The sequence below is a fragment of the Pteropus alecto genome, unplaced genomic scaffold (assembly GCF_000325575.1).
Source record: "Pteropus alecto unplaced genomic scaffold, ASM32557v1 scaffold131, whole genome shotgun sequence".
In the NCBI taxonomy this organism is placed as follows: Eukaryota; Metazoa; Chordata; class Mammalia; order Chiroptera; family Pteropodidae; genus Pteropus; species Pteropus alecto.
In genome coordinates, this window is record NW_006434709.1 from 1,548,788 (window position 1) to 1,565,622 (window position 16,835).

Here is a 16,835-nt window from a genome sequence, read left to right on the forward strand (position 1 = left end):
GGGAAAGAGGATTTTTGAAAGAGACTGGAGAAGGCAGTCTTAGAGGCAGTATGAGAACCAGGAGATGTACAGTTGTGGAAGCCAAGGAAGGATAGAATTTCAAGAAATGAGTGACTAGTCTTGGCAAGCTCCTAAGAGGGGCAAGGTAAAATAACCAGTAGACTTCCAAAGACTCTGAGCAATCAGTAAGTCAATGTAGTGAAGTTTCAGTGGAGAGTTGTGTGTGGCCTGGAGGCCAGACCATGGTTAGTGGGGCATGAATGAAAGATCAGGCACACGAGTCATTCAAGGACCTTGCCTGAGGAGAGGAGATGAGGCTGAGGCGAAGAGGGTAGCATGGGAGAGGGAAGGATCGAAAAAAACCCCTGTATCATCGATATTTACATTATAAAACCTACATATTAATTGTAGACCATGTGCCAGATGTTGAAAAAGAGAGATAAGAAAATAATTATCCACTTGCATTTTCAAGAAAATTTTTATATTTTCTATATGAACGCACTGCTAACATTTTGGTGAACTTCGTTGAGAGGGTTTTTCTAGATTAGAATAGGCTTGATCTGATGTGAGAGAAAGGAGCCAGCGGCCTTCATGGCTTCCCATTGCTCACAGGAGAAAATCCCAAGCTCTTTCATAAGGATGTACGATTTTGTGCCGGTGAACCCGCCCAAGTTCGTCTCCTATCCCTCACGTGCTGACTGCACCAAATACTTGAATAGATCAGGCCACACCTGTGGTGTGGTTTCACGACTTGATGCTTTTGTGTCTACTTTTCCCCTGCCTGGTATGCTCACCTTGGCCCTGACCACCTGGCAAACTTTTCCTCAGTCTTTTAAGACTCAGCTCAAGTGACATCTCACCTAGGGTGTCTTCCTTGAGCCCCTCTTCCAGCCCAGGTGAAATAGATCATACCCCCTTTCCTGCTTCTAGTCTGACATGCACATGGTTTTCAATCAATGCATCTCCAACACCCTTTTTTATACCTGTCTCATTTACTAGACTGTAAGTTCCCTGAGGGCATGAATTATGTCTTACTGATCTTTGTATAACAGTCTCTAGTTCATAGAGGTTAAGGAATGCTGAGCAACAAATGTCCAACAAAAGAATGAAAGAATAAACAGCGAGTCTCTTATGGTACCATTTCAAACAGCTGTGGAATAGGTGGTGTTGAGGAGCCGAGTGTCACGGCAGGGAGGGATGAAAGCGCTGGGAGAATCATCAGGGCTTGTGCTCATGGGAGGAGCTGATTGAAACTGTGACATCAGGAGGACCAGGTGATGACAAGGTCCCAGGTATGCTCCTGGGTGCGGGCAGCTGAAATGGATGGAGATGAAGTCAAGAAAATGAATGACACTCTGGCGTGACTGTGAAGCCTCTGCCAGGGAGTTGGCAGGGTTTGAGGTGCAGAGGGCTGCCAAGTGATAGCAATGAATTGGAAAACAGTAGTAGAGCCCGAAAGCAGGAGCACGGAAAGAGAGTGTTGTCTGGGTAGCAAAGCTGTCTGAGGATCCCTGGAGCGATGGAGCCAGGTGTCCTGGGCTACAGATTCCTGGCATATTTGGTAGTAGTGCAGCCTCCCAGGCCTTGCCCCTGGGGCACTGGGCATCAAGCATTGCATGTGCTTGTGACTCTCAGTGGTCAGTCCCTGCAGAGATCAGGAAGGCATGTTCTTGCATATCCACTGCCAGTCCCTGGTTCTCTCTCCTCCTCAACCTCTGCTCCAGATCAAATTCTCCAGCTGATCCTGCAAGGTTGGAAGGCCTACAGAGAGAACTTATATTACTTTTCTGGAATCAAGAAGTCTTGGCACATGGCTGAGCAGTTCTGTGTGTCCCATGGAGCCCACCTGGCCTCGGTGACCTCTGAGGACGAGCAGGTCAGAGCTGCTGGCTTGGGGTGGTGCTGATGGGGTGGGTCTGAGGTAAAGGGCTTTGGTGCTTTGGCCTTTCCTCTCTTGAAGCAGGTGTGGCAGAGACCTTCATGTCACTTCTGTAAGTCAGAGAGCAAATATTTATTGAGTTCTAGTGAGCACTGACAGCAAACACCAATAACCTCAATAAATGTGGGAGACACTTAGAGGCCCAGAGATGTCAGCAGTGAAGGGCAATGGGAGGTGGCACCAAGTGACTACCCTTAGAGTGTGGGAGCATCCTTCTGTCTCCATCCCTGTGTTTAGACCCTCAGCTTCCTCTCTAGTTGTCAATCTTGATTTTAACATCAGTTAATACACCGGCTGTGGAGGGCCCACAAGCCAGAGACTCAGGCTTCTTGGCAAGGCTAGACACATACATAGGAGCCTGAGGACCACCAAAGTCAATATAGTCCCTGGGTGGCCCATTTGCTGGAGGTGTTTATCAGAATTTACTAGGGTTGTTGACAAAGGACCACAATAGGTTTGGTACAATTCAATTTTGTATGTCTGTCAAAGGACATACTATTTTGTAAAACAAATCTTAATAATCTATAGCCAGGTCTCTGTCCCAGTAAAGCTTCATTTCTCACCAAGTCAACATGGGAAAAGCTAGACTTCCTTTGAGGGGATCTGGCTGCTGTCCTAGATCTTGGACAAACCATGGAAGGCCCAAGGAGGGGCCCAGTTCCCTCAGAAGAGTGGGCTGCGTGCCCCTGGGATCAGGAGGGAATGACCTGGACTCTTACATGGCTTGGAGAAACAGCTCCTCACACAAGGTCAAACAACACTGTCTTTTCTCTACAGGAATATCTGGTAAAGTTCACGAGTACCTTCTACCACTGGATTGGCCTCACTGACAGGGGCAAGGAGGGTGCCTGGCGCTGGGTAGATGAGACACCATTCAATTCTGCCCGGAGCGCAGCGTGAGTCCAACCAGTTCCCAATGCTGTCCCAGGCACTGTCTCAGGCAGGCCTGGTTAAAGACTTGTGTGTTCCTGTCCTGTGTGTGTTTACCTGCCCAGTAAGTGTTAGTGTTGTGTGTGTGATACACATATACAATATGTGTGCAAGGTGTGTATGGTGTCTGTGTGATGTGTGTGTGATGTGTGTGATGTGTATAGTCTGTGTGTATGTGTGTGTGTACATAGGTATAGTTGTGATCCTTTCCTGGACTCCTCCACAGAAGGGTATCAGAACAGGACCGGTCCTGCGGTTGGCAGGTAGCCTATGAGTGGATCTTCTTGTTTGTTTATTTGTTTGCCTATCTATACAGGATGTAGGCACGGTCCCACGGGGCTCTGCTCCCATCATGGGGTCTCCAAATGTGAGTCTTAGGGAGGGGCCCTGCAGCTTCAGACACTCTTCTTATCCCTCAATCCTCAGTAACCAAAAACAACCTCAGCAGAGCCATCCTCATGGTGACTCTGGCCCCAGCTTTGTCCCCATCTTCAGGCCACCAGGGGATTAGGAACCCATGTCACTTCAACTCCTTATGCAATAGTGGAAGGAAGGGACCCTTCCTTCATCTAGCAGAACAAAGCCCTCTTTTCTCCAGGTTTTGGAACGATCATCAGCCAGACAACTGGAAGCACAGTGATGGGCAGACCGAAGACTGTGTCCATATTCAGAAGAAGTGGAATGACATGAACTGTAACTCCCTCTATCACTGGGTCTGCAAGAAGCCCATTAGCCAGGGTGTGGTCTGAAGCAGGCCAGAGCTGAGAGGTCATTGCCATTGCCAGCTCTGGATCATTTCCACTATGACCTCTTGTGAGCCTCTGAACCCTACTTGTTCCCTGGGGCCTTCCATTTGGCCTTTTGTGTTTCCTGCTCTGCCCTTTTATTTAACCCGTTCAAACATACTTACCTCATGTGATGCGGTGGGATCAACGGCTGCTTGTCATACTTCTGCATCCCTCTCAGCAACCAGCAGAAGCCTGTCAGAGTGGGTCTTTAATAAATACACATTGGATAAACAAAAGCTTTGTATTCGTCTCTGTGACAGCCACCACACTCTGCTCCCTGGATTTGTTCTCCTTTCTCAATGTCCCTTCTGTCCTGAAACAAGCATATCTTTAAGGGCTTTGTAGCTAGGAATGTTTAGTTTGTTAAAAAATAGCAGAGTTTTAACACAAACTACAGGGACACCATAGAAGGTCCAAGTTCCCAGGAAGTCATAGCCACCCTAGATGTTCCCTGCACTTTCTCTGTTGCAGATGGGGCTGGAACTGGTTTTTTCCAGGCCTTTAAACCACTCCAAAAACTTATTTCTCTCCTGTGGCTGGCCACATCTTCAGATCATTAACTCTCAGAGCCGAATCTCTGGCTTTGGCCTCATCTTGTGACCCCATTCACCCTCCCAGGGACTCAGCTTTCTGCCAGCTTAATTTGGAATGAGGATTTCTATAGCAGTGTTTCGCCCCACTTTGTGGAGTCCCCTCCTATGTTTGCACGGGGAACCCTAAGGAGATTTCTGGAGCTCTTTCTCTTCATCGCTCCCAAATTCTAGCATGCACTGTCTCTCCAAACTCCCATCTTTCTCTCTCCAGCTTACTAAGACTGGCATGCATCATGTCGGACCCTCCTCCCTGCACTGGAGTCTGGAAAGAGCCTCCAGGAGGAAAGCCAGGCGGGTCATGGGCTTATCTCACTAGGAACTCAGATCACAGTTTTGCTCTGCCTGTTATCCAATATCTGAAAACAATCATTTTATGTATTTTGTCCAGTTTTCTCGTTGCTTACAGCAAAAAAGTCTGGTCCAGTTACTCCACTATGACCGGAAATAAAAATCTGTTCTATCTGTTATATCTTTGGCTGAATAAGACTTTAATCTGATGGTATTCATATTTTTCTTTTGGCTTTTTCTTTGATCTTTTCTTTTATGGTTTCTTAGCTTTTTATCAATTTTAGAAACGCCTCTATCTCAGGATTGAAATAACATTTTGCGACATTTCTTCTACTACTTATATATTTTTTTAGTTTTTACATTTACATTACTAAGCATCTGGAATTTAGTTTTGAGAATATCGTGAGGTAGGCATCTACTTTTTCTCAAATATTACTCAGTTGTAACATACTCTTTTTCACTGACTTGAAAAGCCAACTTTTTCAAATACTAACTTCATGAACTCGTTTCTGGACTCTTGATTGCATTCCACTGAGCTCCCTTTTTCTTTACTGGAACCACATTGTTTTAATTATTGTAGTTTTACGATATGTCTGGTTATCCAGCAGGGTAAGTCCTCCTTTAACTTTTTCAAAAAAAGTCACATCTTTGTGGCACTGATTTGATGATTGGTGGGTTCTCCTGAAGGGCATGAGGTGGCTAGTTGGATTTTTCATTGAAGCATCCCTGCATTTCTAACTTCAGTTAATCCAAGGGCTGTGGGAGGCTCCTCAGAAAGGAATTCTCTAATATATTGCCTAGGAAATAAAAGCTCCACTGCCAGCAGTCTACAGCCCCCAGAGCGGGAGAGGGCCGGGTATCTCTCTGTTTGGTATAGAGATGGCCCCTGAAGTCCTCTGCTTTCAGTCTGGCTGTGCAGGCCTCTCTGGATATAAACCAGCCTTCTGCAGTGCTGGCAGCTGTGCGGTGTTGCCTGGTTATGGGATGAAGAGGCGGAAATGGGTAAGACAGCTCTCTCATTTTCAGTTTGCCCTGTAAGGCAATGGGTACTTTCGAGTTCTGAGTTTACCAGGATTGTCCTGATTTTTATTCTCTCCCACCACTACTGCCAATTAGAGTTCTATTTTCTCAGTTCTGCTGAGTCAGCTACCACTCACCCACCCACTGCCAGCTTCCAAATCGTTTTGAAATTTTTTATCTGCTGTTGATTCTTCTCCCATTCTCTTTGTCATTATGGGTTTTTCTTATATTTATTTCTTTACTGTCACTATAGTAGATTTTTGGAGAAAACACACGTGAATGTGTGCATTGAATTTACCTCTTTTGACTGGATACTCATTATATTCTCTAATAAGAGATTAGGATATGAAAGGTATCATATTTATCGTGTATTAACCACTTTATTGAATACATACGTAAGAATTCTGGTTAGTTTTATTTTTATTTTTTCTAGTTAATTGTATTGGGTTTCTGGATAAACAAAATTATTTGCAAGTAACGATAACTGGAACTTATATCTCTTTCTTTTTTGTTTGTTAGTGGGTTGGTAAGACCTCTAAAACGATGGTAACTAGTAACAGGGATCGCTGGCATGCTTGTTTTGTTTCTGACCTTAACATGACGATTTAGTTTTGCACTATGTTGCTTGTTGTTGATTTCTGATAATTACCTTTTATTAAGCAAAGAAAATTTCTTTCAATTCCAAATCACCAGAGGCTAATTTCTAAATTAGAAATGGGTCCTAATTTGTCAAATAGGTTTTCAACATCTATCAAAATATTAATAAAAATCTTTATCCTCTTATCTATTAGCATAATAACTTACATTAATAATTTCCTAATGATCAATTATCTTTGTATTTCTTGAATAGAAACCTATTTGGTCCTGGTATTCTTTTTTAATATGTTGCTGGATTTGATTTCCTGATAGTTTATTCCTTGATATGTTTCATCTGAGGTGTGTAGAGACGGATAATACTTTTCTTTGTATGTAATTCTGTTCTTTGTCTTAGGAATTTCCTAGCATATACAAAAAAACGTTGGAGCCAGTATTAAGTAATTTAATTAAATAATTGCTTAAATCATTAAATAATCAGAAAAAATACTGGCTCTAACATTTTTGCATATGCTAAGAAAACCCAAAAATAGGTTTCTATTCCTGCTCTCACTTTAGGGTCAATTCTCATGCCCAGGGAGGCCCTTTCTCTCCTCCAGGGGAGGTTGTGAAAGCTGCAGTTTCCCCAAGAGAGCGTCAGAAAGGCAGAGAAATTAAGTTCTCTGCAGACTGAGTGGAGCCATCTGGGGAGACAGAGTGAAGTCTTCAATTGCCCCGGGGGAAGTGGTCAGCTTGTCACCCTGGACAGCCTGCCCCACCCTGCCTCTGCTTGTGGGAGCCCTGTACAGCTACTATTTTCAGTGACCATGGATTGTGTTGGTGGCAATAGCAGGCAGGCTATGAGGGACAATTGCCATCACATGGGGTGTGGCTGTTGACATCCTGGTGCCCACACCTTTTCTCTCAGATTCATGGTTTCCAGCCTTCCTGGTTATGAGGCCCCAACCTTGTAGAAGCTGGGTCTACGCACTGTGATCTAGGCGAGAGCCTGACTCCAGCACAGCGAGAGGGCATAGGCTTCTTTGTTGTCACAAAATGACCTCTCAGGCCTGGTTTTCTAGGGGCAGGAAATGATTTTTCAGTCAGGAGCATGAACACATTCTGAAAGAAGATGTCACAGCATTTTGAAGGTGATGGAAGTCGCTAATTTAGAGGAAAATGTACCTGTGCTTGTAGTCAGCAACTCTGAGTGTGCTGCACCAACTAACGCCCCAGCCTTCAATGCTCCTGAATTCTTACGACGCTGGTCCCCCGCACCGTACCCAGATTTGGGGCTGGGCCTTGGCCCAATCCCTCCAGTGTGCCTACATCATGCCTACTGGAAAGACCCTCTCCTTTTGTATTTCTCTCATTTATAAGAGACGGTTATAAGTGGCTCTACCTCAACCCACCTTTAGCAATTCCTGCAGCTTGAAGCCAACCAACCCCAGGGACCCGCACTGCCAATGAAAGCCCCAGGCCTCGGGGAGAATCACAGAAGAGTGAAGAGGCCTGGGCTGCTCTGGGGCGGGATGATTTAACATAGAAGAGGGGCCTGCCAGCTAGGCCTCAAGAAGGCGTCCTCCTGCAGGACAAGGGCCCACCCAGCAGGGTGTCCACAGCACAGATATGCCTCTTTGCTCCGCCTACCCTCCCCAAAGCATCCTGCACCCCACTCCTTGAATCTCTCAAAGCCTTGTTTATGTTGTAATCTAACCCTTCTTAGATATGGCAAGCATTTCCCACTCCCAGGGTATACAAGTCCCAGGACTGGGATTCCAGGCCCTCTTCAAGATGGCCCCAATGAGCCTTGACATCTCGACATCTTAACATCTCTACTACCAGATCATGGGAACCGAGCCCTGTACCTCAGAGTCCCCTTAATCAGCTCTGATTATAGCTTTTGTACTGTTGTTCAGAACATCTCTCTGCTTGGGTCACTTAGGATTTGTCTGTACAATAGCTGAGTTTCTGGGTATTCTAGCTGGTTCATAAATCATCATTGCTATTGTAGCCATCACTTAACAATGTGGTGGGAATTACATATGACAGAAGAGATTGATGGTTATAGATCCAGGCTCTGTGGCCAGACTTTGTCCCTTTCTATCTGGCAAAGTTGGTTACTTGACTTTTGTGTCTCAATGTCTTTTGTGAAAAAAATTAGAGTACCTTACTCTTAAGGCAGTTGCGTGGATTAAGAAAGTTATTGCACATAACGAGTTTAGAATGGTACGTGGCACATGAATCCCTCTATAAAGGTGTTAACTGTTACTGGTATACCAATGGCCTAATTGACTCCTCACTACAACTCTGAAGGAGGTTCTATTATAGCCTCCACTTTACAGGTGGTGAAATGAGGCTTAAAGTTTGAATGACTTGCCCAAAGGTCCTGTGAACTCCTATGCAGTAGAAGGTCTTCCCTCTGACCCACGACTAACCCCGGGCCCTGCTTATGTCTCAGCTCTTCTGTGAGGCCCCACAGCCCACAGGGCTCTAAGCTTCTATCTACCCCTACTCGAAGCTGCCAGACGTCTTTCTGAGTCTTGTCAGAACTCAAGGCTACTGGCTGCTGTGGAAGCACAAACTGAGACTTGAGGTGAGGGACCCTGTGAAGACATGACCTTCTACCAGCTTCCTGCGGACAAAGACTGTGGGTCTGTTCCGCTTCTCTGCTCTTGGTGCAGAAGCACTTCTGACCCACTGTTAACCCTGCCTGTGATGTGGCCAAGTTGTTAACCTCAGCTCATGCCCAGTGGGGGTAGAGGAGGGGAAGCCTCAAGGGAAGTGAAGTATGGGGCAAGGAAAGCAGGGCCCCAGAGAGAGGAGCAGGGCCTGTGTGACAGTGGACCAAGTCAACCAGAAGTGTGGGGATAGGCTCAGTGACCTTGGGAAGAAGACCACTCAGATGTCGAGGAAAAAGAACTGCAGTGGAGGCAGCAAATCTGAGTTCTAGGCTGGGCTCTGCTATTGGCCAGCAGAGTGATTTGGCTAATCACTCAACTTCTCTCGCATCGATTTTCTCGTCTTTACAATGGGAGTAAAGTCTAACTCCCAGGAATGTAGTGAGATAAAATAATGCATACTATCTAATAAAGAACATGTAATAATAATAATACAAATTTATGTGAATATGAATAATATGAAATTGCCAAATTAATTTAGATATTCTGAGCCATGCAGACATGTCTCTGCATAGTTTTTGAAAATGCTTAAGGTCCCCAATCATCAGAGAAATGCAAATTAACACCACAATGAGATATCATCACATATCTGTCAGAATGGCTATCATCGATAAATCAAAAACCAAGTATTGGCAAGGGTGTGGAGAAAAGGGAACCCGCCTACACTGTTGGTGGGATTGCAAATTGGTACAGCCATTATGAAAAACAGTCTGGAGGTTCCACAAAAAATTAAAAATGGATATACCTTTTGATCCAGCAATTGCACTTTTGGGTATTTATCCAAAGAAATCCAAAACAATAATTTGTAAAAATCTGTGCACCCTTATGTTCATGGCAGCACAATTCACAATACCAAGGTATGGAAGCAACCTAAATGCCCATCAACAGATGATTGGGTAAAGAAGTAATGGTTCATATATACAATGGAATATTACTCAGCCATTAAAAAAATGAAATCCTGCCATTTGCAATGACATGGATGGATCTAGAGGTTATTAGGCTGAGTGAAATAAGTCAGGCATAGAAAGATAAACATTATATAATACCACTTATATGTGGAATCGAAGGAACAAAAAGAACAACCTAAACAAAAACAGACTCGCAAATATAGAGGACACTCTGGTGATGGCCAGAGGGGAGGGGAGTTGGGAGGCTGGAAGAAAGGGGTGAAGGGTTAAGGAAGTACAAATTAGTAGTTGATAGATGGTCACTGGGATGGGGAGCACGGCATAGGGAATGCAGTCAGCAGCTATGTAATGGCTAGGTGGAGAGCCAGAGGAGAGAAAGGGCAATCAGAGGGATTGTTTCATCAACTATAAAAATGCCTAACCAATGTACTATATACTTGAAACTAATAATAAAATAAAATTAATTAATTAAAATAAAAATAAAAATGTCATTCTTTGTCTTCTCTTACCAAAGCTGTTTGTTTTTTACTGAAGCTGTTTTTTAACATCTCTTGTGTTTTGACTAAGCTAAGGAGATTAAGGGAGCCCTGTCTGAGCCATGATCTGGTTGGTGGCATGGGGGCTGCTGAGCACCCAGGCTGGCAGATGTAGGAGGGGATGCTCCTCTCAGCAGGACCTCAGGGTAACAAAGGTTGATGACATGAACCTGCTGGGACACAAGATGGAACAAGGCATAATTTTTCTGTGTTTCGGAGTGGAAGATAATGTGGATTGGCTCCCTCCACCACCATCCTTGTTCCCTTCCTCCAGGGTGCCTTTCTGCATTGCTGAGGCGGGAAGGCTGAAGTTCCATTTTCCAGAACCCCCTGTACTCAGAGTTCTGGATGCCAATTAAGGTGACTTAACTAGAAACAACAGTGTGAGATTGCGAGTGTGGAAGTGAGGCAGAGCACACCGCCCTGTCTGGTTTTTTTTTTTTTTTTTTGGTCTATTTACTGTGAACAAGCCAAGGGGTGGGAACTTTCTCTGCAGCAGTGTTCCAGGGGCTCTTTCCCAGCTTTGGAGGGTTGAGTGGCAGCTGCAGGAGCTTCCTGCTCCATGATCTACAGCTTTGGTGGTGTGTTCTTGAACCCAGAGCTCCTCCTGCTCCTCCAGCCCTCTCAATGCTTGTATAAGCACCTAAATCCCTGAACTAAATTCCTTATAATACCTAGAAGAGTTTCTGATCCTGCTTTGAACTCTGACTGGAGTGAATGTCCAGGGACTTCGATGCTATGAGGCTTGATCCCTGCCAGGCACCAGCGATGGCAGAAGCCTCCAATGGAACAGCTCCATTTTTGGAAATGACACCCAAGAGCAATGATGGAGGAGCATGATTTAGAAGGAATCTAAGTCCCTGAGTGACCATGAGGGGCAGAGATGCCCCACTAACCTATGCCTTTCACATTGTTGGAGGAGAGAGATAAACTTATTTGTTCATTAGGCCATTCCATTATTGGGTGATCACAAGGTATCAACATTAAGCCACTACCAGGTGTAACACTTTAGCTCAAACTGCTCTCCCTCAGAACAGATGGCTTAATGAAGGAATCTAATGGGGAAGACATCAGAAAGTTACAGTTGGAGTCAATGGAGGGGTGAAAGTATGAAGGGACAAATTCTGGGGTTGTCACACTAGGTTTCTGATTCAAACCAGCTGGTCCACTCAAGAACCTGGCAATAAAATAGAATAATGTCAGTAATGTCTTTTTTGATGCTCAAGGAAAGTTAAGTGAGTAAACTGTCCTCGTCTTCAGTTGCATCCCAGTGCATTTGGCTCCTGTTGCTTTCTATCTGCCTCCCAGCAGGCAACAGCAAATGAACTTATTTTCCTTCCTAAAAATATATTTCAAAAAATTATAGAAGTGACTCATGCTAAATATGAAAAGCACAAGCAATATAAAAGATGGGATGCACAGATCACACCTCCCCATTCCCGGGCCCACTGCTCCAGGGAACCTTGATAGAGCATTTGGTATGTCCTCTTCTCTTCCCCTTGCCCTTTCGTTGGAGGCAGCGGCATGGCGAGAGCTGAGGAGATGGGGCTGAGGAGGTGGCTGATGTGGCTAGGACATAGGTTAGATATCAGAACTGACCAAATAAGTAAATATACTGAGGATGACTGGAGTCAGGTTTCTCACTATTGGAGAAGGGAGTTATAAATAAGGAAAGGAGGAAAACTAGAGAGAATCCTGAGGTGTTGAGTTGGAATTGGAGGTATTAGTGTGAATCGTGCTTTTTAAATCTATCTATCCATCTATATACACAGATAGATACAGCCGTATGTGTGTGTATGTCATGTTTGTGTGTGTGTGTATGTATGTATGTATGTACGTATATTTTTTTGTTTGTGAAAGGGCTTAGAAGCTATGATATCCCAAAGGGAATCAAGCATCCAGTCTTGGTTTCTAAATCTCATCTTCCACTAGAAGGAGAATTGACTGATTCTAGGGCTGAGACTTGGAAAATTCAGGATGCGTCTGGAACCTGTTGTATCTTATTTTGGCCCAAGTAACAAAATGCTCAAAAAAAGATGGGGTCATGGAGAAAGGAGCCAGCCTGAAGGGCTTCCCACAGGTCAAATCTGGGACAATTTGAGTATTAAAATAAATAATGACATGAATGAATTACATCCTATTGAATAAAATAGAAATTCATGAGCCCATGTTTATGAATACAAAATGAATAAATGAAAGGGGAGAAGGGAAAGCTCTTCCCCCATAGGATGCTAACCATTTGGCCTTTATAGAGTGGTGGTTAATTCAGGCAGGAGTCAGCAAAAGATGCTAAGATATTTCTGCATGAAATGTTTATCAATTAAATGGAAAAATGAAAAAATTCAATTTATGGTGAAGGAATCTGACAGATGCGGCTCTGATCACGGGATCAAGGTTAACATCACCACATGGTGGGACAGGTCAACGTCAGGTATTCCCTGGTGTGATGACTGAGAAAAGCCAAGTGGCATCTTTTCTATGGATTCCCAGCCAAGAGGAAACTACCTGGGTCTGGATATGAAGAAACACTGGACAGACCCAGGCTGAGGGACATCCTGCAGAATGAAAGACTTCTATTCTTTGATACTGTCAAGGCTTTGATGATAGGGCAGGACTGAGGGAATGCTTAGAAAAAGAACCAGGAAAATGGTAATGCTCATAGAAAGAAAAGAGGGTGATGGAACTCATGTGAAAAACGTCAACAAGGAGAGAATCTAGTGAAGAGGATAACAGTACCTCTTTGTTACTGCTCTTGCAATTTTTATTTCAAAATGGATTTTTAAAAAGTTTTGTGTTTATCCATTAATTTTTTTTTTAGTAAATGCATATATGTTTATATATGTATTTGCATACGTGTGTATACATATATCCAGAAGCTCAGCTCCCAGCCTAGACTGGTTAAATCTGAATTTGGGGGATTGGTACCCCAAGCATGTGGATTAAAAAGCAAAACAAAACTCCCCAGGTGATTCCAGTGTGCAGTCAAATTTGAGAACCAATGCTGTTTGTAATCCAGTGTTCACCATAATCACCGGTGCAGCCTGTTGAAAACAATTCCGGGACCGACTTCCAGAGACCGGCACCGAGTTTGCAGTGAGCCCGCCGGGGGATGGGTGCAGGTGGTCCAGGCCCCGCCCCCGGCTCCCCCGCGCACCTCGTGCGGCCCCAGGTGCCCCCATGAAAGGCCCGGGCGGTCGGTCGACCCCGTGCGACGCCATGGACGCTGCGCCCGGCCTCCTGGGCACTCCGCCGCCCGAGGTGCTGGAGGACGTGCTGCGGGAGCAGTTCGGGCCGCTGCCCCAGCTGGCCGCCATCTGCCGGCTCAAGAGGCTGCCCTCGGGTGGTTATTCGTCCACCGAGGACCTCCAGTTGGTCCTGGAGAGGCGGCGCGTGGCCAACGCCAAGGAGCGCGAGCGGGTGAGCGCCCTGCCCCGCGCGGGTCCCCAAGGCCACCTGGGCTCGGCAACCCCACGACCCCGCCCCGGGACGGGAACGAATTCCTCTCTTCTGCCCCCCATGCCCGCTACAGAACACCTGGTCAGGATCCCGTGCACCCACTCTCCGCCCACCGGCGGGACTTGGAAGCGACTTCGGCCTCCTGAGGGCGGGCTCGTGTTCTAGCCTGGGAGAATGACAGTGGCCTTGTTACCTCCACTCTGGTCCAGCTGCTCATTCGCGGCTGCTGGGGTGGCCGCCTTACCTGCCAACTTACCTGCACTTGTGCAGGAAACAGGTTTGGGGAGGGCTGAGGAGGCCTCTGATAACTTCAAAACTGTCTCCCTAGGCAGGTGCTTTTAAAAGTCCCAGAGCAAGGGAGTTGCGATTAAATCTCACAACTGACGGCGCCGGGTGGGTGCTTGGGGCCACAGGGCTCCCACCACCCCTTTTCCCTGCACCCTGCATCCAAGCACAAATGGGGTAAGGGAGGTACCTAATAGAAGTTACTCTTTTCCTTACTTTAAACAAAACAAGACGCCTTATTGTGCACCCAGGCTCCCACTCGACCCCCTGCCAAGGGAAAGTGCCTGTTTCCCAGTCAGGCGGGGTTCGCAACAAAGTTGCGGACCGGAATGGTCCTGTGGGCTGTAGTCGGAGCGGCATCTACTGGTAGCTTTTAGTATTTCTAATTAAACTGGGGACCCAGACTTTTCAGATCTCGTCTCCTTTGGTCCCTTTGCAATCTTTGGGTTGGGTTGAAGTAGAAGTGGATCCCAGAGAGGGACAGGTGAGTGGTGCAAGAGGCAGGGGTGCACATTTAGGCTGGGACTTGAGAAGGGTCTTCTCCGGGTTGTTCCTACACACGCCCAGGCCCTTAGAAATGAAAACCCAGTGAATCAACTAGAAGCTTTGTTTGGGAAAGGGTGTGAGGAGAAAGGACCAAGGAAGAATAGAAGACTTAAGGGAAAGTTGAGAAAATTGCAAGAGTCTCCTTGGTTTTACCAGGCACTAGACCCTTTATGAAAATAACTCTGTATGACCTGATGTGATGATGTGGCCCTCAAACAAGATTCTGATCCAATATGTTGCATTGTAAGTTGGCCTTCCCACCAATTCTTGCTGCAGAGAATTGATACTGGTGTTATATACTATTTTAAAACAAATGCCCTTTATAATTATACAATTAATATACCTGGAAAATATAGAGATGACTAAATAGGAAACAGAAACACCCATCGTGCAAATGTAACAACCAGAAACTATCATTCCCGTGTATATGCTCCCAGTCTTTTTTATGTGTAAAAAAGTTGTGTGTATGCATATACTTAATTTTACAAACTTGCAATCTAGTACACATCTTTGTATTTTTACACTTAATATTATCAAAAGCATTTCCTCGCATTCCTAAGCATTCTTTCACAGAGCAGCTTTTGACTGCAGAGTCTGACATAGAAATGGACCATAACGTATCCAGGCTCCCATGGTGGGGCATGTATGCTTTTTTGCAACTTTTTACTGATACATAAATCTATGTTCATGTCTGATAATTGCTTTAGAATAAAATGCTAGAAGTGGAATTAATGGAGTATATACAATCTCATGACTTTTGATACAAATTGCCCGACTGCTTTCTAGAAAAGTTTACTAATTTTTACCCTCTTTTACAAGATATAGGACTGTTCCATTTTTCCATGCTGGGTATGAATTAACAAAACAAAACAAAACAAAAATGTTACCAGCTTGGCACATGAAAAATGGTATCGAGTTTCTGTTTTAATTTGTAGTTCTTATATTTTCACACATTTATTGATCACTGTTATTAAAGTTCAATATTTTCACAAATTTATTGATCACTATTTTCTGCAATGAATGGGCTGACCCCAGTGGGGCTGTCCATTTTACCTTAGATATGGGGTGGGAGAGGGCTATCTATATAAGTGAGTGTATTGGCTTTATGGTATAGTGGGATCCAGTTCATTCAGGGCCCGTGTCCCCCAGGGGGTGATCATCAGAGTTTCAGGAGCTGAGGAATTAGACTCTGGAAGTTTAAAAACAAAAACAAAAAAGCACCTCATTCTACATTTCAAGTCTCACCAACATGCAGACTCTCTGGACACTTGATTCTAAATCATTAACTCGGCTGTGAAAGAAGTTGAAGAGTTATAATAAAAAAGCTACAAGGTGGATATTTTCCACCTTGCGGATAAACAAATCAAGTCTTGACAATATGAAGGATCCTACACACTCTTGTAAAGCTAAAAGGTAGAGCTGGGTTTTAAATCTCGCTGTATTGACTCAGAGCTTTCAGCCACTCCCCCTACTACTTCTACATTGCAGTGCATGTGTTCTCAGAGGAAGAAGAGAAGGTAAAGCGAACATAGGCACCCATTCCAGCCTGTCCACCCACAGTGCTAAGTTTACATCACTCCCTTGTGATGTAACTTGCCAGGAACTACTGCCAGTGAAGCAGCAATGCTTTGGCATGTGCCTGCTGAGGTTCCCCACCCAGACAATGAGCCCTTATTGTGGAAATGAGCCCTCAAAATCCCCTTCTGTGGTTTGGGTGGGGGGGGGATGTCTGTATAAATTAGCCTCTCTGTGTGTCACTGTGCCCTTTTGTTTTCTAGATAAAAAATCTCAACCGTGGTTTTGCCAAACTGAAGGCACTGGTGCCATTTCTTCCTCAGAGCAGGAAGCCTAGCAAAGTTGATATCCTTAAAGGTGCAACTGAATACATACAAGTTCTCAGTGATGTTTTGGAAGGAGCCAAAGACTCTGAGGTAAGGGTTTAAGCAGTTGGAAAAATGATATCCATTGTTTATTGAGTCTTTTCTATGTGCCAGGCAATTTATGTATACATTCCAGTTAATTTATAATAGTTCTCTGATCTATTTGTGGTCCCCATTTTAACAGGAAGAAAACAAAACACAGGTAAAGGCCACACGGTTTAAGTGTCAAGACTAGGGATTGAGCCCAGGTCTGTGAGAGCTTTGGAGCCAAGTTCTTGACCATATATATAGTTACCTCCTGTCACTGTCCAGGGCACTGGGTTCCTAACCACTGAATTTTCAATAGGACTTTGACAGTTGGGGCATGAGAGGAGGATTCCATAAACTCACTCTGTGATGGGGGCTTCTCTTC

General features: G+C 44.9%; 2 protein-coding genes across 2 annotated transcripts in view; both read left to right on the plus strand.

Annotated features, from left to right (window-relative positions):
• The window catches only part of CLEC4F (C-type lectin domain family 4 member F), an 8,165-nt gene extending 4,547 nt beyond the window's left edge, over nt 1-3,618 (plus strand). The window contains exons 5-7 of the mRNA XM_006909674.1: nt 1,725-1,876; nt 2,717-2,835; nt 3,468-3,618. Of these exons, the coding sequence (XP_006909736.1) occupies nt 1,725-1,876; nt 2,717-2,835; nt 3,468-3,618 (422 nt within the window). The remainder of the gene's footprint in view (nt 1-1,724; nt 1,877-2,716; nt 2,836-3,467) is intronic.
• A 9,854-nt stretch (nt 3,619-13,472) lies between these two features.
• The window catches only part of FIGLA (folliculogenesis specific bHLH transcription factor), an 11,505-nt gene continuing 8,142 nt past the window's right edge, over nt 13,473-16,835 (plus strand). Inside the window, exons 1-2 of the mRNA XM_015587486.1 lie at nt 13,473-13,673; nt 16,322-16,474. Coding sequence (XP_015442972.1) covers nt 13,473-13,673; nt 16,322-16,474 — 354 coding nt within the window. The remainder of the gene's footprint in view (nt 13,674-16,321; nt 16,475-16,835) is intronic.